This window comes from Syngnathus leptorhynchus, chromosome 9, assembly GCF_054491065.1.
Source record: "Syngnathus leptorhynchus isolate UIUO chromosome 9, UIUO_Slep, whole genome shotgun sequence".
NCBI lineage: Eukaryota > Metazoa > Chordata > Actinopteri > Syngnathiformes > Syngnathidae > Syngnathus > Syngnathus leptorhynchus.
This window is the reverse complement of record NC_141203.1, coordinates 6,242,211-6,264,356: the sequence shown is the minus strand read 5'-3', so window position 1 is coordinate 6,264,356 and position 22,146 is coordinate 6,242,211. Positions and strand designations below refer to the sequence as shown.

The following is a 22,146-nucleotide window of genomic DNA, read 5'->3' as shown; positions in this document are numbered from 1 at the left end:
CGGAGTGCCCGGAGAAAACCCGGGGAGCATGGGGAGAACGTGCAAACTCCACACAGGGAGGGTCGGAGGTGGAATCGAACCCGCACCCTCCTAACTGTGCTAACCAGTGCTCCACCGAGCCGCCTTTTTTTCCCAAAACAATGACTAGGAATTGTATCTGTGACATCCCTGCTAAATCGAACTGAATAATTCTAATGCAGATGCGATAACGAAACCTTTTGGGATGTTTAAAATACCCAACTGCAGGGTATTTTTAAAATACCCAACTGCAGGGTATTTTAAACTCAAATAGGCTGCAAGTATATACTGTTAGCAGAGTTTTTTTCATTTCGATTAAAGTGCATTATTCCGATTGCAGCAGGCCTACTATTACGCTCAAAGCCAAATAATAACAAATAATAATAAAAAATTCATGTAATTGAACACTTGTTCTTTTTTTACTGCAAGCATGCCATGCACATCTTTTTCTTTCTTTGGATATGCACTTGACCTATATTAGTAAGTCACTTCAATTACACACACTTTACTGCAGTTAAGTCACAAGATCCAGTGGCGCAATTTGCAGAGCGACATCACAAGTGGACTAGCATTTGCGTGTGCGGCGGTAATGCTGAAGTAATACTGACACGTAATACTGACACAGAAACGGTACTATATCAGATACGACATGCAAATGAGTGCAGATCACACTTTAATCGACACTGCATGGATAAAACACTTCTTAGTCGACCTAGCACTCAAACTATAAAAGTACAAGCCAACACTGATTCATAAAATCTTTGGTAAATGTGCTAAAAAGTCAAACATTATTCTGACGACATTCACTAACCTCACAAGGATCAGACAGATGTCTGGTGCCAGAATTACATAGGCTCTTAAAAATAAATAAATCAGGGTTCCTCAATGCTGGGGAAGTTCATAGCTTACTTGGATCAGCAGGGCCAAAGTGATTATGTGAAGTAAACCACAAGATGGAGATAAGTTGAGGATATACCATGGTGGAGGACTTGACAGCCAAGCCTCAAAGGCGACGCCTGATGCCAGCCAACTGCTGTGTGCATGCACGTGTTTTCCTATAATGGTCCTCACAACCACTTCCCTCCACTGGAAAGAGGATTATCTGAGCCTCCATGCACTCGGCCAACACACACACACGCACACACACACACACAAGGATGAAGAGAAAAAAAACAACAACCTTAACCTTCACCATTAAGATGCATGCAGCTTAGCTAGAGACCAGACGAGTGTCTAAACGATGCCAGAGTCAGTTATATTTATTTTATCAAGAGAAAAGATGGCACTATGACAGGACAGCTAATGGGAGCAAATCAGGTCCCCTGGATCACAACAACTCGATCTGCTTTGAATAAAAACAATTGGCAGCTTGTTCTTTTGAACAGTATTGATCCGTGTTCGCAAGCTCACTGTTGTTCATCAACTGAGCTCCATGACTTCAATTGGCTGACTCCCAAATAAACATTACTGCTTTGCAGCTCACTCAAGCTCATGGATAGATGCATATTTTTCCCTCACAAACCCCACTCTGTACTTTTTTTTTTTTTTCCAAGCAAACTTTCTCAGAATAGGATGTCGCAAAACTTGAAGAGGATGGCAGACACAGAATCGGTGACATTCACTTACCTGGTCTTATCAATGATGAAAAACACTTTCCCAAACATTTTACTGTAGTATTTGAAGCTTCCTTAACTTTATAAGTTAATATTATTATTAGGTGTCGATAACTTAAGGTTAAGAAAAAAAGATGCTGTGAACAGTATAACGGATACTATCTGAATGGACACTTTAAATTGATGCCATGATCAGAGTCCATGATCTCATCTTTGAAATCTTGCAGAAAAGTTCAATTCAGTGGAAGCTCTAAAGTTTAAAAAAAATTGGTACTACATTGCACAAAATATTTGAGATCTTGTGGCTACACATAAACATTATTAACACCATATCTTTTTCATGAGACATCGGGCCCAACACATTGATATCTAATGGTGTTTGAGCTTTAGCATGTAGCATTTATTGTGGTAGCATTGAAATCATAGCAGAGGGAAGGAACATGCAAACTGGCACTGACTGGTAATAAAATTAAAACCGAAAGTGCAGGCGGAAAAAAAAATGGCTAGAAAAGGCCAGAATAGACAAGACAAGGAGAGGGTGAACATGCAGTGAGGAATGTGGAAAGTGGGGGTCACCTTGGTCAGCAGGTGTGAAGGTTTCCCTGCTATGTTTCTCAAAATCAGAGAAGTTTCCCTGTCCAGATAGGAGTGCTTGAAAGAGAGAGAGAGAGACAAGACAAGATCCTGGTGAATGAATGTTGTGTCTGGCTTTAGCAGGAAGCTGTGGGGTGAAGTGGCAGTCAACGGCAAAAAGCAAGGAAACCTGTGGGTGAAAAAGACACTACAAATACAACTATTATGATAACAGGCTGCCGGAAGCCACCTTAAAAATTGTAAAAATCACTTGACCAGCATAATTGATTTCAGCTTCAACAGTAAGCATTAATTGGTTTATGTAGTTTATGTTAACATTTGCTTTTGTTTTGGAAAACAATGAGCAGGAATTTTTGTGTATTTTCTGACATTACGAACCCGACTAAGTAAACACATTTTCCTAATTTATATTTGTGCATTTACGTACTGCACTGTCGATTTATGATGTCAGGTTTTTGAAAGAAAAGGATGAAAATCAAAATAAGTTTTTTTATTTTACAATAATCATTAGTTGCAGCACCACTTATGACAACGAGAGGTCTAAAACCAAAAGTAATATTAATAATATAAATAACAATAAATGTAATAAATGTATCATATACATATTACAACGACACATTTTCTATATTTGATCTGCTTCATCTTTCTAAATCTTATGTGCTTCATCTCTAGAAATCATTTTATTGAGAGCATTAGCATAGTCTACTAATATTTAGGTCATACAAATGCACACACGATTACGCGTGTGCGTGTGTGTGTGTGTTCTCTCCCTCAAGGTTACGTTACACACAGGGATTAAACTTTAAATGTCTGTGTACATGCACAGTCATGAACCATGAGCGTTTTTTTCAGAAAGATAAATTGTATAGACACCAATGATGGTGATGTATGATATTGTTACTGTATGTGTGTGTGTTTGTGTGTATATGTGTGTGTGTGTTGTTTACCTCCGAGCTGTCCCGACTCTGGCTAGTGCCGTTGGGTGGATGTAGGGCTGAAGGATGGCCGTCAGAGTTGCTGGCATGGGGAACGCTATCCAAGGAATCCATCGAGGAGGCCGAGTTGACAGATGTTCCTGAGGCTGACGTGATGGAGGACCGTGAAGAGTGGATGACAGATCGCACCTACAAGAGATTTACTCTGGATCATTACTCGGAAAATAATCCATGAATTGATTGTTGACAATTCTGATCTTTTTTTTTTTAATTGAGGAAAGAACCTCTTAATGGATAAATAAAATTGAGCCTCTCATAACTTTGAACTTTCTCCAAAGAAAAAGACAACCACAAAATAATTTGATGATAAAGCGACAGGAAATATGACAACTATATTTTGTGTGAACCGTTCGAGAACTGTACAAGTTACGCACAGTTAAGTCAAAGTCACAGTAAAGTCAAGTTTACCTCATGCTCACTGACTGTGCCGACCGATCCCGTGCGCCGATGCTGCCGCTGACCGGATCCTGGGCGCCGCACTGAGGCCGACGTGGAAGTCGAGCCAAGCGAATGTGAAGAGCTTTGACGGGCAGCTTCATCCATGCTCATTGATGCCTGATGGGAAGGCAGAGATGATAAACAATTCAGATGTGTCTCCGGAGGCATCTCAGTCAGCATGACTTACTGGATGGCAATTCATTTTAGAATCAAGTGGACAAATAAATTAATCTACTTAATGAGTTTGGCCTTGTGAGATAAATATTCTCGTCTTTCTGAGTGGTAGCCATCTTCTGCTTTATCAGCGACAATCTAATCACAGTAGATCTTGCATCATCAACATACCTTCTCAAGCTGGGCAGTTATATCATCCAGGCTAAAATTAGACGCCAGGCCCGGCCTCGTTTGTTGCTCAGGGGCAACCCTGATCGTGCCGGCGGGCGAGGCCCTGGTGCTGCTGCTGCTACTGCTCGCCCCACTGCTGCCACCGCCGCCACTGACGTTGTTACTTCCACCACCGTCGCCGCTTCCCCCCGATTGCTGCCTGCTACTGCGCCCGGCCGGGGGCTTCTGACGGACCTGGATAAATAAATTGGAAAAGTTGAACGATTCTGCTGTTGTGAGGATATGATATTTTCCCAAATTGTGATCGGGCTTTATTTAGAATTTAGCTAGGTTGAAAATATTAGCAACCTTGGTATCGGTGAGTCCTAGACGCGCCATGTTGCTGTTCTGTTTGGGGTTGACCGTGCTGAGCTCCTGTTCAATGGAGCTGAGGTCTGCCATGAGAGCCTCCAGGTCGACATTTTCTCCCTGATTCAAGGCCTCTGCAACCACACAGAATAGCCACCTGGGTTAGATAGCTCACAAAGGACTCAAATGAGCATCTTCACTCGTGTGTGGCTGTCTGACCGTTGATGTTGTAGATGGAGAATCTGTAGGAGAAGTTGGCCATGTTTGTCTCCTGCCTAAGGGGCGCCTTACGCTGAGGACGGCCATCATCCAAGCTCTGATGGTCCAAAAACACCAAGAAATGAGTGTCAGAAAAAGAAAATATAAAGTTGAAGAGGCTTGTTTAGTTCAGTACATTTACCTGGGTGAGTTTGTCCAGTTCTCCCAGCCAGGCTCCAAACATCTTATCCAGATCCTGATCCTCCTTATCGCTATCTTCCTCTTCCTCCCCTTCTCTGACCTCCACTTCCTCGTCGGACAGCTGGTCCATCTAAGAAGATGAAAAGAAAAACACGCGTCATTTGTGAACTTGAAAAGTGGACAATGACCATTTTGCATTGCAATACGCTTAAAGAACATCTACTTGACTCCAAGGCAATAAAATACATGACAATAACATATGACAGAATAATTTTATGCGATAAGTGATTTAAACAAAACTTGATTAATTTTTTTGAGGGGCATTAGCAATGACCAGCATACACTTTGCAGACTCCAGAGTAGACAACTATTTTCATAACGCCGCAACTTGGGTTCAAACCAGAAAGAGATCAGAACAGAACATACTACTCTTACATATCTAAAAAAAAAAAGTTCAATGGGAAGAAAATAAACTCACAAATCATACTGATAAAAACATCTGGGAACAATAACAAATATGAAAGATTTAGTGAGCGACAGCAGTAAAACCAGTAGACGGAGAAAAGGCCGATGGCGCCATCTAGTGGTTGTAAGCATGTACTATTCACATTTTGTTTTCATCTTCTCTCCTATATTTTTGTAGTAGTATCTTAATTAATGTTAAATTAACAAATGAAGTAAATGTGGAGTATTGAAGACAAGCAGTCATTTAAGCCTTTTCATGATTTCTCTCACTAAATGTTTCCACTGTCTCCACCTGATCTCGACCCAAGCAGGCACTGACCTCAGCACAAAAAGCTATTTCTAGGCTACTGCTTTGTCGTCGCCCCTTTCTGCAGGGGGATGCATGGAGCCAACGTACACATGAGATTAGAGAGCAGGATCGCACTTGAGCCACAAACAAATACATTGAAGAACACGCACACAGGGGCGAGGAGTGCGGCGCTACAATTAGATCCTTGTGGATCGGCTGCTCTGTCATTTTAGAGGCCTGAGCACAGGGCCGCTCTGTGTGAGCGCGTGCGACGACAGGAACTCTCCCAGCTGCAGTCTTGTACGACAATTTACCGTTTGCACAACGACGCCCATTCAAGGCAAAGGAAAAGCTGACACTGTCCAAATGCAAAGACGATCACAACTTCTCACCTGGATTTTCGTCTGGGTCAATATTAAACAGTAAGATGTGTTTTTTTTCTGTCACTAGATGGATGAACAAAATTATCTATAAAAAATATATACATATATATCTAAAAAAAGCAGATTAAGTTAAATTGGATAATTTACTCAGGCATACTGATGATTGATTATCCACGGCAAATTTGTGTGCAGTTAAAATTGGGAGTAACTACAAAACAAGTAAAGATGGAGATTGCTTATTGATGATTTAAAGTTGCAATGTCATACTGCTCTTTTCATGTGGCCTCCACTCACACTCTCTTATTTTAGCACAGTGGGGGAAAAAAAAAAGTTGTTTCTGTTTGGTGCAAGTTATCATGACATCATAGCTACGTGCAAGACGGCCCAGTCGGGGGCTCACTCCTTGTCTGTTGCTTAAATGAACTCATATTAAAATGTTTATAAAGTACAACAAATCAAACCTGAAGGAAACAAAACAGAGGATGTCAGATAGTTCAGCTGTACATTCTTGACTCGAGAGCTAGACAAAAACAAAAGGACATTTTCTGTCAAACAGAGCTGAGACAGCAAGTTGTCCTAAGGGCCTATACGTGTGTGTGTGTGTGTGTGTGTGTGTGTGTGTGTGTGTGTGTGTGTGTGTGTGTGTGTGTGTGTGTGCACGCACACTTGCCCAAAGTAAACAGTAATTACTTTGCTACAGAAGCCACACTGCTTCTGTCTGACAAACTGAAACCATGCAATCATCCTCCCTCCGTTCTTTCCATAATCCCACTTTTTTTTTTCTTCTTATCCAGCACAGTTCCACTAAACATATTTCACAATGTTTTAATGGTTATGTTTTCAGATTATTTACTGACTGCTCCGATACTACCGCCAAAGGTGGAAAACTGCCATGTGGATGTTCTTTTCTCCCGAGCCATGACGTGTTGAAAACAGAAAAACAAAAGAAAGGCTGGCTTTGATGGGAGATACGACAATGGCTGTATAAATACTTTAAAAGCGAAGGGGAAAAAGAAGTCTAAAACAAACTAGCTAAGATTTTTTTCAAGGGTTAAAAAGTTCTTAACCTGGCACGCTTTCAACACTTCACACTGTAACAGGGCAGGAAGTGGTTCTCACCTCCAAGCTGTGATCTTTGACATTTCACACAGAGTTAAATACGGACTTTGACAGCAGCTGTTAAGTAGCATAAGGAAACTGACAAATGCTCATACAATGTTACAGGATATATTTTTAGGCCAGATAGAAGGCGGGACTCAAACATCTGTAGACGCGTGCATCTGGTCCAGGCGACAGCAGCCCGACCCGGCCAGACGGTGCCACAACTAAACCCAAAAGGCTTTTAAAGTTCTCGCCGTGATCTGTTCCCACCGCTCTATATCGCGCGCGTGTCATATTTTTAGGTTTGCTGGGTGGATTTTTGGAGAGGGCCCATGAGACAAATTATATAGAGAATAATCAAGGGAATTATATTTTTTTTTATCAATAAGAGTAATTATTTTTGTATTTTAAAAGCTTAACAGACATAAAAATGATCTGCCTGTGACTTTCAAAAGAAATGTGGGGGGGGGGGGGGGGATTCTTTGGAGATTATTTTCACAAGTGTGTCAGCTTTCACATAGCCACATGGCATCAGATATATAAAATACTTGTTGGTTACACTGACCGTAAATCCTCTGATACCACCTCGGAAAGTGCCAAAAGGCTGGTTGCCATTGCTTGTAGTTACCTTTCACACAGAAGAGTGATGCAAAGAATGCCAACTCTGATACCACACTACATGTTGGACTGAGACGTGATTAGCTTTGTAAATGCAGTATTTTATACATTTAAGAGGGAACTTTAAAAACAAAAAAAACATAAAAACAAAATTAGATACATATTTGTACATATTTGAAAAGGAGCAGAAAGTAAAATGTATTTCTCCTTACTCCTTCCTGTCACCCTCTTCAAGTTTAGAATTATAGTAATATAATAGTAATAATTAGAAGATAATAATAATTGGTAATAAATATGAATATCCATATACTTAGGTTGGTCATGGTTTTACGCTGAAATGTCATAAAGGTTCTTTTGAAGCTTTTAACGTCAGTCTCAAACAGCAGCAAAGTTTCACACGGCTGACATGTTTGTTTTGTTGCCGCCAAGCGTCTTTGCGGTGTGAAGGAAGGCCGGATGATATTAGTGCTGTGATTTTAACGGACCTGGATCAGAGAAAACGAAGGAAGCGCGGCAGCAGAGGAAGTAAAAGCATGTGGATCCACCAACAATGATATCACTACCCTTGAGACTGAACATGGGAGGATGACATCATTTCCTCTTCCTCCCTCGCCCTGCTTCTTACTCAATGCGAGGAGGGGGTGATAAATCCAGAGGGAGGCAAGGAGAGACGAGTTGATCCGTCACTTCCTCCTCTAGCCAAAAATCGATGCATGGAGCATTTTGCTCTCATTAGCATTCTGATTGCTCAGCAAGTTCCTTGCTCAATCACACACGCTGGTGCACTTAGGACGCTAAGCATGGAGGTTTGTACTCGTGCCGTGTTTGTTGCCCAAACTACCCCCTATTGTGTTTGTGAGACAGATCTCAGCTGCTCCCAGGGGGAGCTGAGCTGCTGTGTAACATGAAACATGTGCCAATTTTGGCCGCGGCAGAAACAAAAAGGCGACAGTGAGGCCATTAAAAAAAAAAAAAAAAAAATGGGCCGGCCAACAAAGTGTTGACTCCACAATGCTTTCTCCTTGTGTGGCCTTTGTTAGCATAGTTAAATACAGTTGGCAAAGACCACATACAGTAATTAAATATGCATGTCGGTGGGTGACCCACAACGTATCCCACCATGCATCCTCTTGAATTTTTCTCATGCATTCCATGCACAATTGGATAAACGCAAAAGACAGCATGTCACGCACAACACGCTATTGTTATTTTCAAATGTCTGGGAGGGTTCGGCACGATTGCTTTCCAATTTGTTCATTTGGAAAAGACGGAAAATGATCGATGATGCCGAGGTGATCTCGGCATCGAGTTTTAAATCAGCCTTCCAGTCTCGCTAACTTTGGGTTTAAAGTATTGCGTCAGAGCCCCTAGGTCACCAACTGTAATATTTGTATTTATTTCAGGGGTTTTCAACTGCTTTTGTCCAAGGGACCACCATTGTAACCAAGAAGCAACGCAGGGACCACTGCTTTGGCAAAATATTATTTTATTTTACACCGAAGGAGGATAGACCGACACAGACGATTGATTTGCATCTGTATGTCTCTTTTGGGAACCTTAGTTACATTTGACATGATATGGATGGGTAAATTATTCACACACTTAGTTGGAAAATAAATCAAGTCTAAATAATAAATCCACTTTATTTTTTTAAATGTTACAATTATATTTCATTTCCAATTCTGTGGACCACCTACAATACCGCCGTGGACCACTAGAGGGCCACGGACCACCAGTTGACAATCCCTGATTTATTTGAACAATTCCTTGTTCACGCAACACTCTACTTGTTCTATAAAGTATATTATATTGTGTTGTTTAAGGGACATGTTAAATTTGGGTGTCATCCACATAAAAATTAAATTAGGAGCTATGTTTTCAGAGAATGGCCACAACCGTTCTGCCCTAATTGCAGCTTTCAAAGCATTTGAACAGCGACATAAGAACAAGGCAGAAAATCAACAATAGGCAATATGCAAGAGGCTATGAAATTGTACACTTTGTTGAGAGACTGATTTCTAATGACCACGACCAGTCATGAGAGGCGAGGCCCAAAAGCCTACATCTACGATAACGATTAAATCCTGGCATTGACTGAAAGAAAACACTCCCTCCATTCAATATTCTGGAGCCGTCAAGTCTGCTGGTTGTGGTGATCAAGTTGACCTTTGCAAGGACAATTTGAGTTTTGAAACATTTTGTCTCGTTTAGTCTGTTGGATGCCTGCATCCGTTCTATTAGACCCCATTTACTCATTGAGTAACTCTTTGAACGATATGGATGCAGATGGCACGGTAACCGTAATATTCAAGAAACAAATTAGTTTGCTCAGCATTTTAGCGCTCAAAAGTACGTCAAGAGTGTTCTTGCAAATGCTATAATTAGGTGGTTTGAAGGCCAAGAAGGACCAAAATACTATATAGTAACAGGGAACCTTGTACTTCCTGACTTTCATTGTAATTGTGACCTTTTGTTGGCAGTGGAAGCTACACGATTTGGTCTACTTGGAAGAACGGTTGAAGGAAATGTCAATGGCTAGTTCCAACATATAAAGCCCAAAAAAATGAATGAACTACACCCAATAAATAGTTATGAAAATGCTATGCTGCCCCTCAAATGCGCTTGAGTTGAATTACATCTTAGCCGCATGCATGCATGACTCTCTTCATGTAAAATGAAGAACCATGCAAGCACACCCTTCAACCTCAAACAAGCACCCTGCGTACGTACATGGTGTATTTTTAAGCATATTGGCTGACATGAGAGTAGAGCAACACACCAAATTGAGGCGTGTATCACGTTTTCAGCTCCAAAGTGATTTGTCCACAAGATTTTCAAACTGCAGATAGAATGTTTCAAGAGCACTTCTGGCAGTAGATCCGCCAACAGCCCGAGAAACAAATGAGTGCTTCACTTTAAATTAGCACAGCATGTTCCGATCATCTGACAGGGTGGGAAGTTGGAGAAAAAAAAAAAAAAAAAAACTTTCACAGACACTTCTGGAACACAAAGCTTGGAGTCCCCCTCATGCTTCCGTCAGCTGATGGGTCAAATGATTTCTTTTCATACGCTCATACCACAGTCCTTGCTGCTTTACATACTGCATTAAAATCAATGTTCATGTCGGTTGTTTTTGCATAATCTATTCTGTACCCGGAGGGAAAGCGAAGGGAGTTTAATACCGGCTGACGCTCACATGGTAGAGACAAGATTTATTTATTTTTTTTAATAGCACATTTCCTACAGTGTGCCTCATATAGTCATTAAAAATACAACCCACAATAACCGCTTAATATAACAATTTAATCGGCACGTGATGCGGTGACGTAGGGCACTTGTTACCTTTGGTCTCTTGCAAGTCCAGCTTTTGCAACAGCACAGGTTGGACCAATCCCGTCACCCTGAAGACACACAGAAGGGGGGGGAGGGGAGGGGATTATTAATATTGCGTGATCATATTTCTTTTGTAGGACACCGCAGCAGTCTGTGAAGTCTGCTGGCTAAAGGGCATTTCTTCTGACAGCTGGCTTTGGAATTTAATAGGCCAGTGCATAAATATTCATAAGGGGGAGAAAAAAAAAAAAAAAAAAAGGAGCTACTAGGTTTTCCATTTAACTGAAGTTCTACATTTTGCTGAACACCTCTCAGCGAGCAGCTGTCTACACAGCAACTGTAAAGTCAGCAGGTGGCACTAGTGTGTGTTCGTGTGTGCATGTGTTTCCCTTCGAGCAGAGTGGGATGTGAGTCACCTAAAAATAACCAACAACATGAAAGCCTCCATGTTGCGCTCCCCTCTTGATATAACGTCATTGTGCAAACAAAGCAAGGCGTGCCAGGCAAAAGTAAACTTTGATATAAAAGTCACCGGATGTAGCAACTCCAATGGGGCACTCTGACCAAGAGTGGTGGTATGATCGAGGGAGGGCACTGTGTCAGATAAGCAGAACTACGACAGCAAAGTCAATCACGATTTATCCCACTGGGTATCCTCCATTTTTTAATTGACACAACACATTGAAGAGGAAAAAGCCAGTCATTGATAGTGTATTTTTTGCCTCAGTTTAGATTAGGCAGCATAAACTCAGTGACGTGACTATTAGTGAGAATTAGTGCCGTGCACACATGAGTCATATTTAATTTGATTGGGCGTGGCATATCGATTATCCTTTCAGAATTTTGCACTCGGATGAGTTATGTGACATCACTTGAACTGCCGTGTTGTTTACATGGCAACTGTTAGCAGATTCGTCTGTTGACTACATTGTAATGTGAGATTCTATTCGAGGTCAGTCATTTGAAATGAAAAAAAAAAAAAAAAAAAAAAGGATGACTAGAACAACCGGCAGTAAGAACATAATGGCAGCAATTTTTCTGCTGATTATATGAAATGTTTAGGTATGTTAAAAAAAAACTTTAAAAAGGCTTTCTGTGTACCGTCTTTCTTTGTAAACAACACGTGCGCACGTGCGTCTTATAGTCCGGTGTGGCTTATATAAGAAAATAACTAAAATATCCCCGAATTTTATCCTGTGTGGTTTATAATCCGGTGTGATTTATAGTCTGAAAATTACGGTAATACGTTTTCTACATTTCAATACGTTTTCAAATGGCTGGCCTTATTAAAACACTTTGGGCAAAGTATATATGGGGTGGCTAAAGTGTATAAGTCTGCAATTACAATTTAAGAATTTTTGAAGACCAACTTCAAAGGGTAGCATGCAGGAGCTTAGTCTCTCTGGGCTTCCTTCCTAAGGACTTACTGTAGGTGCCATGGCTTGCTGTGCACCTCCAAGGAGCCTTTTGAGCAAGGTAAACGTTCAAAAGCTTAAGGGGCACTTATTCGTATGCAACCAGTCATTTCCCTTCACTTCTAAAGGATGTGTCTATTTTTGGCCAATGTGAAATATGTGGATTCTCCCTCAAGGGACCAATAAAGTGCTCCTCTAAACTAAGAAATCCACCAGTGGCAAATTAGAGATGTTTCTTTGGCTTAGAACCAGGCCCACTTAACCCCCAAAGTTGTGTCGGTTTAAGGGTTTAAATAACATCTATGTGTGCAGGACACAAAGGCAGCTTGCTATTTGGACTTTGTTTTTTGGTAGTTCCTTTTAATATACAAAAAGTGGGATAGATGAGGAGGCAAACTCCTGTGACTGCATTTTCAATACAGAGATTCACGCAGAACTCCATCTGGATGATCTGGTTCCACTAATGAAGACAACAGAAGCATCTGACATTTCCTTCCGGACAAAACAGAATCTCTGTCAAGTCCCTACAAAACTTTGCTTCGCCGTGGCCTCCCATAACTTCTACATCTGTTTTTTTTAAGGTCTGCAACCAATGAAATTGTTATTCAACCTTGGCTGAAACAAGCTAGCCGCTAGTTGCCTTCCAGAAAAAGGCAGCGATGAGACAAAACCAGGCAGCTGCCTCTAGCGTTAAGGCTTTGAAAACAACCATCTCGAATTCCATGTCACCAGTCTTCCTTTGGAGCTTCAATGGAATTCCCTCAGAAATGGAAGGTGTAGCGTCTCCTACGTGACTAATTCTCTAAGCCCAAAGTCAAAAGCCTCAGGACTGGGCTGCAAGCCTTTCATCGGTTTCCAGGTCGTCATTCGCTGACTCAGCGGAGATCAGTAATGCTTCATTGAACCGTCACAATTAATTTGATCAAAATGTCATCCAGACAGACTCAGTCGTAAAATTGCTTCTGACCTTTTCCTACTTTCTGTCTTTTCTTTTTCTTTTTGGGAGCGGGTGGTTGGGCATACACAAACATCAAACCTAAGTCACATCAAACCTAAGTCAGCAATACAGACCGCTATTATACAACACAAAATCATGATGTCGATCTCAGCAGCTTTCCACTGATTGAAAGTGAGAGATCCGTATGCTTAAAGCCTCAACATTCACGAAATACAAGTCACTGAATGATACTTGATAACTGATTGTGCTACATGGGTTCCTTTTGGAATTGGTCTAGTTTCAGTCTTAGCATTGTGCTCGTGACATCGTCACATCGCTTCCTAAAAAAAAAAATATGAGTCACAGTTACAAGAAAGCATTTGCAAAAATTGGCTAATACTTCCACAAATATGCTTATAGTTGCACATTTTCTCTTTTTTGGGATGGTCAAATGATTTTTTAACATCAACTTTTCAGGGTTCGTTTTAAACTTTGGGAAAATAGTGTTTGTTGTTTGAACAATGCGTTGCGAGTTGTCGACTGTCAACATCTTGCAATTATTTTGTTTTTGTTTGCCCTTTCATCTGGATGTGATTAGATGTGTTATTTTCCAAGGCTAAACAACTTCTTTGCTAAATATGGCTGAGTGTATGTACTGCTGAAGGGGAAAGCCTAAAATCTGTGCTTTTGATTTTCGTCACACAGCCGAAAATTTATTTCTTGATGGCTTCTGTGTTGCTGTTGAAGAGCAAGCGATATAAAACCACAAAATGTTTTCACACATAGCAAAAAGCCTAGGGGAAATTCAATAAGTGGTGACAGTTTCCCCAATAAGAAATTATTGATGTCTTCCAGGTCACAAATTTTGTCGGTTCAAATAGGGTAAGCGAAGTATCTATGTGTGCCCTGACCCTCAAAGCCAATCTGACCATCTTCCAAAGTATCACAGTACTTTGATATGTTGAATAAAAGAAAACTACACACTGGGTAGTTGTCCGTTTTTTCCTAAATGGATAGAGGAGAAAAGAATGACTCGTGTTTTATCTGCTATGTCTTTCTTTTCGACACAAAAGAGTCACAGTTATGGAAAAAGTGCGTCATCTGCAAAACTATAATAGGGGAACTTGCAAAGAACTGATGACCTTCTGGATCCAAGAAGTCATCTGTCTTGGGGTGGGGGTGTTCACTGACCAGCACATAAGTGGGAAATATGAGTTCCATTCAGCCTGAGGGATGCACACACTGAGTGAGTGTGTATATGTTTGCGTGTGTGAGTGTTGCGTGTAACTGAGAAACTTGAGCATAGAGGTGGTAGACACCCCCTCCCCCATTCCCAGCCAAACGCACCTTATTTAGGCCAGAGAGGAGACAGTTTAGTCTGGAGGCAGCTGAAGGCCGCAGGAATCAAACCCACCGACTGCAGATGTTCATGTCTTCCACCATCGAGAGGTGGGTCGATTTATTCATTCGTCAATGCTTTGCAATACTATCCCTCACTATTCAATAAGTAACTTCCTGGCCAATGGCGGAGCTAGGATGGGGGGCCACGGGGCTACTGCAATATGCTTCAACCCCCAACCCAGGAGCCAGGCCAGACAATTGACTTTTAGGTATATTTGGATTTTCTTTTTTTCACAATAATAAATCTTTATCAGCATTTCTTGGAGAATATTTTTGTTTATTTGTATTACAAGCATGTGTTTGTGACCAATGCATCTTTTAAAATACATGTAACCGTATTTGAGTAGTGTTAGCTAGCTAGCCGCTAATTTCAAAACTAGACGTAACAGGTGATCATATATTCATTTGAGTTTACAATCATAACAGCTCTCCAAAAGGAAACCATAACTGAGAGGTGGCCTTAAAAACATGAAATGCTAATAATTGACCTATTGTCTTGTGCACGTGGGCTGTCGGTTGCTCAAGCTTGCATAAGCTAAAAATGTGATGAAACATGTTTTTGCTGTGGTAGAGGCCACTTGGAAAATCTTCACGCATAAAATGTTCCCATAACACCACCCTCTTACAGCTCCAAGTTCATGAAAGTACTTTGAGGGTTGGATTTGCAGTGACACCCAAGCTAAATATCTCACAGAATGAATTTCCACTCAGGTCCACGTTGGCCAAAAACTACATCTGGGACCAAGCCTACCCAAGACAAAAATGGGAACAAATAGAGATGGAATTTGTTTTAAACACGTGTCCTCTAAGTATATTGCTACTGGATCTGGCACACAAACACTAACGGTAAGTTACGGAGATAATGATTTAATGAGAGTGCAGATGATGACTGACTGAGCTAAACAACATTAGACTGGCTCCAGTTCCAACAAGTTCTAAAGATTCACCTCAACTCGCTTTTCAGACAAACAACCTGAACTTAAGCAAACGTGAACTCGAACCCCAGAATCACTTGGGATGATTTCTGATCAGACAAAATAGCCTTGTTCTGGAAATGAAATGACAATTATCCATTTAAAACCCTTGTTTGCGCCTCTTCCCCAGTTAACTTATCATAGCTTATGCAAAAAGCACGTCTTTTATCAAACCCATCGCTTGCAGTGATCAAGTGTGAAATGGCGTGATCATTATGGGAAATGTGTACAAAAAAAAAAAAAGAGCTGTCGAGTGTGACAATAGCGACTGGATCAGCCCTTATCTTCACCGCCAATGGAGCAGCCATTAATGGCCGTGAGAGGCACTTGAGCCGCCGACAACAGGCTCTCACTTATATGAATATTTTTATGAAAATGTTTACTTTGAAGTGAGTATAGCGTTAAAATACAATAGCCTAAAACTCAAGTGTTATTGTAAAGATGATTATTTACATATTTTTACTCATCAGAAATGTACCTTTTCTTGTCTATCCATGCTAGCTGCATATAATACTAAGCAGAAAAATTCAAATTAAAAAAGGTACAATAAATCTGTGTAAAGACCAGAGGTGGGAGTCACAAGCAAGCCTCAAGTCGTAGCCTTCAAGTTTTGAGAAGAACCCATAGAAAAGCTGACAGAGCTATATTTTGTGGGTTGGTACATACTGACACATGGTGGCGCTGCAGCCACACAAGGGATGATGACTCCTCGTGACACGCTACCCACACGCACTTTCCATCTCTTCCAGCGTCAGAAGCTCACCGGGGTTAGTTTTGGAGCCGTTTCACGTGCACGGGCATGTGTGGCGGAACCCAAAAGGTATACGGCCAGAGAACACAGCCACTGTTCCAGACCTGCTTCCACTGTTCCAGACCTGCTTCCACTCCTGCACATGCTAAAACAACATCTCAGCCCCACCGTTCAGGCTCAGCAACTTTTATATATCGTTTAGACGCTCAAAAGACAAACTATGAAGCTGGGATTAAAATATTTCTTTACAGAGCCGCAAGGACCTGCAGATGTTCTTTTTGGCCCATTTTGAGTTTTGGAAGGAACATCAGGCTGGACAGCTTTAATGTTGACAGAGTAGAACAAATAATTATGCTGACAAAGGCAACGTTCAGGCCCAACAATGCAATTTTCTGCCAACTAGTGTTGCAACTACATATCTGCATTTAGTCAACAAATGTTTCCTAAATCCTAAATTATGCCTGCAGATATGGGAAAGGTAGAGTGCTACATGCATATAGACTCTGGTATTTATTTTCTTACCAACATGAAGTAGTACCACTCTGAAACGATATTTCATGATTGTACACTTTAAAACATCAAGAGCACAAACTGGTAGTCTGATGGATCTACAACTTCTAAGCAGTAGCTTAGATTGCTAACTATGCTAACAAAACCATTGGTGGTCCAGCTTTATTGAGTAAAAACATAAAAAAAACATTGGCAATTGGGTCTTTAATATTGATGAAAAAGTTCCGTTGATTCCAGTGAGCATAGTCCGAAAGAGGCCTGATTCCCAGCTGCACAACCTGCTCCTGGTTCTCCATACGGGCCAAAAGACATCAACTCAGACAAAAAGAGTGAGAATGAGAGAGAGAGAGAGAGAGAACGAAAGAGGGGGGGGAGGCTTGGCGAAAGTGGAGAGGAAAAACACGGAGGGGAAAAATAAAAAAAGGATAAAAAAAAAAAAAAAGAAAGAAAGAAATGAGACCCAATTTTCCAAGGGGCGAGAGCAGCCAGGACGCTGCTCCATCTGTCTGGAATTAGATTCCGTTTGGAAAAGCCAACCGAACCCTCAGCGTGTTCTTGCCCCCGCTTGTCACAAGGTCACGCCCAACACCGATGGACACGATGAGTGGAATGTCTTCTGGACTAACAACGAGATAACACCCCTCACCTCTAGAAGTTGGAACCCAACAAATTTGAATATTGTATTACTTTACTGTCAAAACACTTAAGTGCATACAGCAATAGAATCAATCGAACTGTTTGGTTTGTTGACCAAGTTCAATAAACAGAAATGACAGAAGTGGTCCACATCTGGATATTCCATTACTTGTGTGACATGTGCACACACAAACAAGACTAAGTCATTGCATTGTCCCGTCAGAATCCTGTTTCAACAATAAACACACACAAAAAATGCAACGGGACACACACGCCCACAACACGAGCACGCAGACACACATACACACGCTCGCGTTTTAAGTCCAAGGACAAAGAAAAAACACGCAGCTGTTATGGCAGTCACGTGTGGCCTGATGTGTACAACAATGACACATTATTACGTCACCTTGTGTGATCTGAGCTTGCGTTATGTTTTGAAATCCAATTTTGCCGCCACATTGAATCCCACCTGAAAGAAGGTCACGTAAATATAGAAGATAACAATTATTCTTCTTGGGGCTTGTTAGGTCCTTACAGTTTCCTCCAAGGTAAGAATTGAATATGGCGACATGAATCAGAACAGTTAGGGTTAAAACTGAAAGGCTTCCAGGGGGGGGGGACACCTGCAAGTGTACAGTAGAACCTTCAAGATTGACTTTTTACTCCTAAAAATACCTTTGAAAATAGAAAAAATCTTTGTTTCTCTCAAGTTGTTGTTATCTAAGGAAAATAATAATAAAAAAAAAAAACATGATGAAAAGGTGACTCATTTTGTCGGAGGTATCACATGTAAAATACTGTCAGAATAAGGGGAAGGACTCAATAAGTAGATTTTTGTGTTCAGTATATTTGTATGAAAAGACAAAAATTACCAGTTTTGTTTTTTTCCCCTCTTCTGCCGATTTATTTTGTATGTGTTTAGCATTTTTTCCAGGTATGATCAAAATGTGTTCTTTTTTTCCTACTTCATCCATCAAAAGTAGAAACCGAAATTAAGCCGTGGAAAGCTTTCCTATCATCCGGATTTAATATCTGCTCTTCCTTCACACCCTCTCTTTCGGCCTCACCCCTGGGATGAAGAGGAATTTCCTGAGGAGGAGGAGGAACGACTTTTCCACACGGGAGAGACGTGGACACAAACAGAGAAAGCGAGTGACAGACATAAAAACGTCAGTATTACGACCACCAGAGGAGCCCTCCAAACCGGCGCGCACTGCTGTCCCGTGAATGCGTCGCTGCCACAGGAAGTACCACATCGGTCATGGGACTGGGAGAGCAGATGTTTGATTCCCAAAGCGGGCTTCAAAATGCCTCGGAGGTCAACCGAGTAGTTGAGTCAAATGAACGAGATATTTTGTCGAGAATCAAACGAGTCGGACAATGCATCTGCATGACCAAGCCCCAGCGGTCCAGTGACCTCGCTGCGTAATTGTCATTTAACACACATTCACGATACCCAGCATCGAGCAGCCTTGATACTAAAATAGTAGGGCAGCGAGGGTTTTTATACTCCACTTAACTTGTAACACTACTGGGACTGGGTTATGCCCCACTTTACCACAGCTCGGGGATTCCTGTCTGGCCAAATTATTCCACATCACCTCCGATGGATCAGGTTGGAGATGTTGCGTGGCCCAGTATGAGCAACTATACACTCAATCCCAACTTTCCTTGAAAACCACACACAATGTTTTCATTTTTTTTTTATTCCTTTCACAAGTAACTGAACTGCTCTGCGCTTTAAATCAATAGAAAGAGCCTTGTCTTTCTCCATAGTGCATATAAATTATGACTTGCTTCATCATGTGGAACAATCTCAAGTTATTTTCCTTAAATGACTCACTAGGGAAACTAAAAATCAAACCTGTCTGTCTGGAATTAAAATATATCAATTATTTGCCGACATTCCGAGTGGCCACTCAATATTATAAACATGTTTTCTCTACCACATCAATTTTAAGTTGAAACAACACCATTACCACTAGATGATAGAGACACTCACTTTGTAGCACTCCTGTCAGATCAACTCCTTTAGAGATGATGATAACCAGAAAGAGCACTTTGACATTCCAGGTTGAAATGTCATGGAACACATTTTGTGGTCTGAAGAAATGAGTAGTTGCTTTTCAGTTGGTTTTGTTGATGGGTTTTGTGAGTTTGTGCAGGTAGCAGGTATGAATTTGGTTTTATTTTTTTTTAACAAAACAATCGTGATAATGTTAACTGCCTTCAAACGATCCGGTTGACACAGGCGGAGAAAATTCATCGCCAGATTCATTTGTGCCGCCCACTAATTCAAATTTTATTATACTTGCTGCTCTGTCTTGCAGAAAGACGTCACTAGTCCCAAAAATTTCCCAACTGTGCAAACAAATAGGGGTGCAATGCTGTGATCTGTTATGTTTGTTGTCACATAATTATATTTTGATTTTGTAGCTAGGCAGTTGGTACAACATGGTACCACATGCATTTTACGTCTCGAGGCAAGCTTTATGTTTTGATGGGTGGGGTAATATATATTTTTTTTGCAACAATGGGTGGGGCATGGGCCATGGAAGCAACCATTACATATTTGGTTCAGATCCAGGAAATTCCTTTCCCTCTTGTTATCAATTGCACGATAAGGCCTTTTTCTCAACATGGACCTTAATTTCTTCATAAACAAGGCATGACTCTTCATGACAAAATTCATACATATATGGTTTTAGGTGTACTTTGTTTGACGCAGCTCTGCAGTCTATATTAGCCCTTCTGATCCAAATACACTGCTGCTGACTCCTAATGTTGACGTCACACGGAGAGTCTGCATCTATAATAAATCGCGCTACAGTTCACATGTGTAAGCCATTTCAATGACAACTGTAAGGGGGTCAAGGGGGGGTTTCGAGGGAGGAAGGGGTCGCACGCCCATATGTGCGTCATGCTTCACGCGTGCCACGCCTTGCTCGTGTCCGCCCCTCCACGCTTGGCTTGGCCCCCCACGGACTGAGACAGCAGAGCCAAAACAGGCCGGCTGCAGAGGCGCTGTCAACCGGTTGCGGCTCCCCGGCGAGCCTGCGCATCCGAAGCCACTGTGTGTGTGTGTGTGTGTGTGTGTGTGTGTGTGTGTGTGTGTGTGTGTGTGTGTGTGTGTGTGTGTGTGTGTGTGTGTGTGTGTGTGTGTGTGTGTGTGTGTGTGTGTGTGTGTGTGTGTGTGTGTGTGTGTGTGTGTGTGTGTGTGTGTGTGTGTGTGTGTGTGTGTGTGTGTGTGTGTGTGTGTGTGTGTGTGTGTGTGTGTGTGTGTGTGTGTGTGTATGTATGTAACGCAAGGCCTTGCGGCGTTTTGGATCAACGGTGCCTGGGTTGGAGGTAACATGGATGTAACGTTGACATAATGGGATGGAAAGAAGGTCTCCATCTATCGCCCCCATCCTTTTCAGCACCCGTTCCTCCTTTTAATATGCATAATGCGTGCACGGAGGACGCCGTACTGGTATCACATGCAGCCACTAATAGGATTAATTAGCTTTTTTTTTTTCTTTTTTATCCCCAACCAACAGATCTTATTTAAAGGAACTGTGTCAATTCTGGCGCAGGGTGAAAAGGGACAGATTCGTTGCGGGGAGTTTAATTGGATTGTAAAAGAGAGGCGAGAGAGCGAGGGAGAGAACAACGAACATTGACACAGATGCGGTAAGGTGAGCAAGGATTCGGCTACTTACCGTGCAGATTTGAGCCCAGACTTAGGGAGCCAAAGCCTGCAGGAGACAAGCGGTGGGAACTCCGCAGGAAAAGGGCCGAGGCTTCTGCCGGTTTAATTCCCGGTTTTCACGGACTCCTCTTCCCCCAGGCAGACCCCGTTTTCCCCCCTTAGCCGCTTGCCACACTGACTCGTCTGACTGTAGCCCCGAACGCCGCTGACTCCGAGGGCAAGCTAGCGGTTAAGCTTGGTGCGCGACTTCTGGGTGACGATTTCAAAGTAAAAGTAATTACAAACCCCTCACAGCAGAAATTACGGGATTCGAGGGGCGAGGAAATGTAGCTAATACTACTTTTGACTTGATAACCCCCCACGTACGCCAAAAATTGCTATATTCTTGAATTTGATCCTGTAACCTTGGCTATATATGTCGCATCTTTTAATTTTGACGAATTCCCCCCGATTCGCCAGAGCAATTTACGTCATTCTTTTGTACAGAGGCGTGGTGCAGTTTATCAACTTTGTTTGTCATAAGATTTTATTTTGAAGCGGAAATTCCCCGCTTCCGATGTATCAAGCGTGGCTTTCACCCATTCATGTTTCAACACCGGATCCTGGCGGCGGTGATGGAAAGGGGGGTGAATCAACTGGAACGTTTATCCACTACCACTGTTCTGCGCGTTCACGGCCATTTCCTGTCCGGCTCCACACTGAAATCAGCCCTGATCATTCTATTCTATTCTAGTTACCGTTATCCCAAAAGCGATCCCAAAATTCCCTGATGTCTCTAACGCAAACCCAATACAGTTTCTTTTCATATTAAAGTCTGACCTCTAGTGGTGTACTGTGTTAATGCTGATGCAGGATTACTGAAGCTCCTCGGCTTTGAGCGAGTATATCCGGC

The 22,146-nt window shown here is 41.8% G+C and overlaps 1 protein-coding gene across 4 annotated transcripts in view; it reads right to left on the bottom strand.

The window, feature by feature from the left end:
* The window catches only part of LOC147050841 (ras-associated and pleckstrin homology domains-containing protein 1-like), a 31,156-nt gene extending 9,485 nt beyond the window's left edge, over positions 1-21,671 (bottom strand). The window contains exons 1-9 of one of the 4 annotated variants that reach the window (XM_085920685.1): positions 21,265-21,671; positions 10,949-11,007; positions 4,752-4,880; positions 4,571-4,667; positions 4,352-4,485; positions 4,004-4,237; positions 3,629-3,775; positions 3,173-3,349; positions 2,208-2,282 (exon numbers count right to left, since the gene is read on the bottom strand). In XM_085920685.1, coding sequence (XP_085776811.1) covers positions 2,208-2,282; positions 3,173-3,349; positions 3,629-3,775; positions 4,004-4,237; positions 4,352-4,485; positions 4,571-4,667; positions 4,752-4,880 — 993 coding nt within the window. In that variant the 5' untranslated portion in view covers positions 10,949-11,007; positions 21,265-21,671. Of the gene's footprint in view, positions 1-2,207; positions 2,283-3,172; positions 3,350-3,628; positions 3,776-4,003; positions 4,238-4,351; positions 4,486-4,570; positions 4,668-4,751; positions 4,881-7,553; positions 7,693-8,091; positions 8,154-10,948; positions 11,008-21,264 lie in introns of those variants that run through there. The other 3 variants (XM_085920688.1, XM_085920686.1, XM_085920687.1) reach the window with 3 other exon arrangements.
* Between the last annotated feature and the right edge of the window lie 475 nt (positions 21,672-22,146).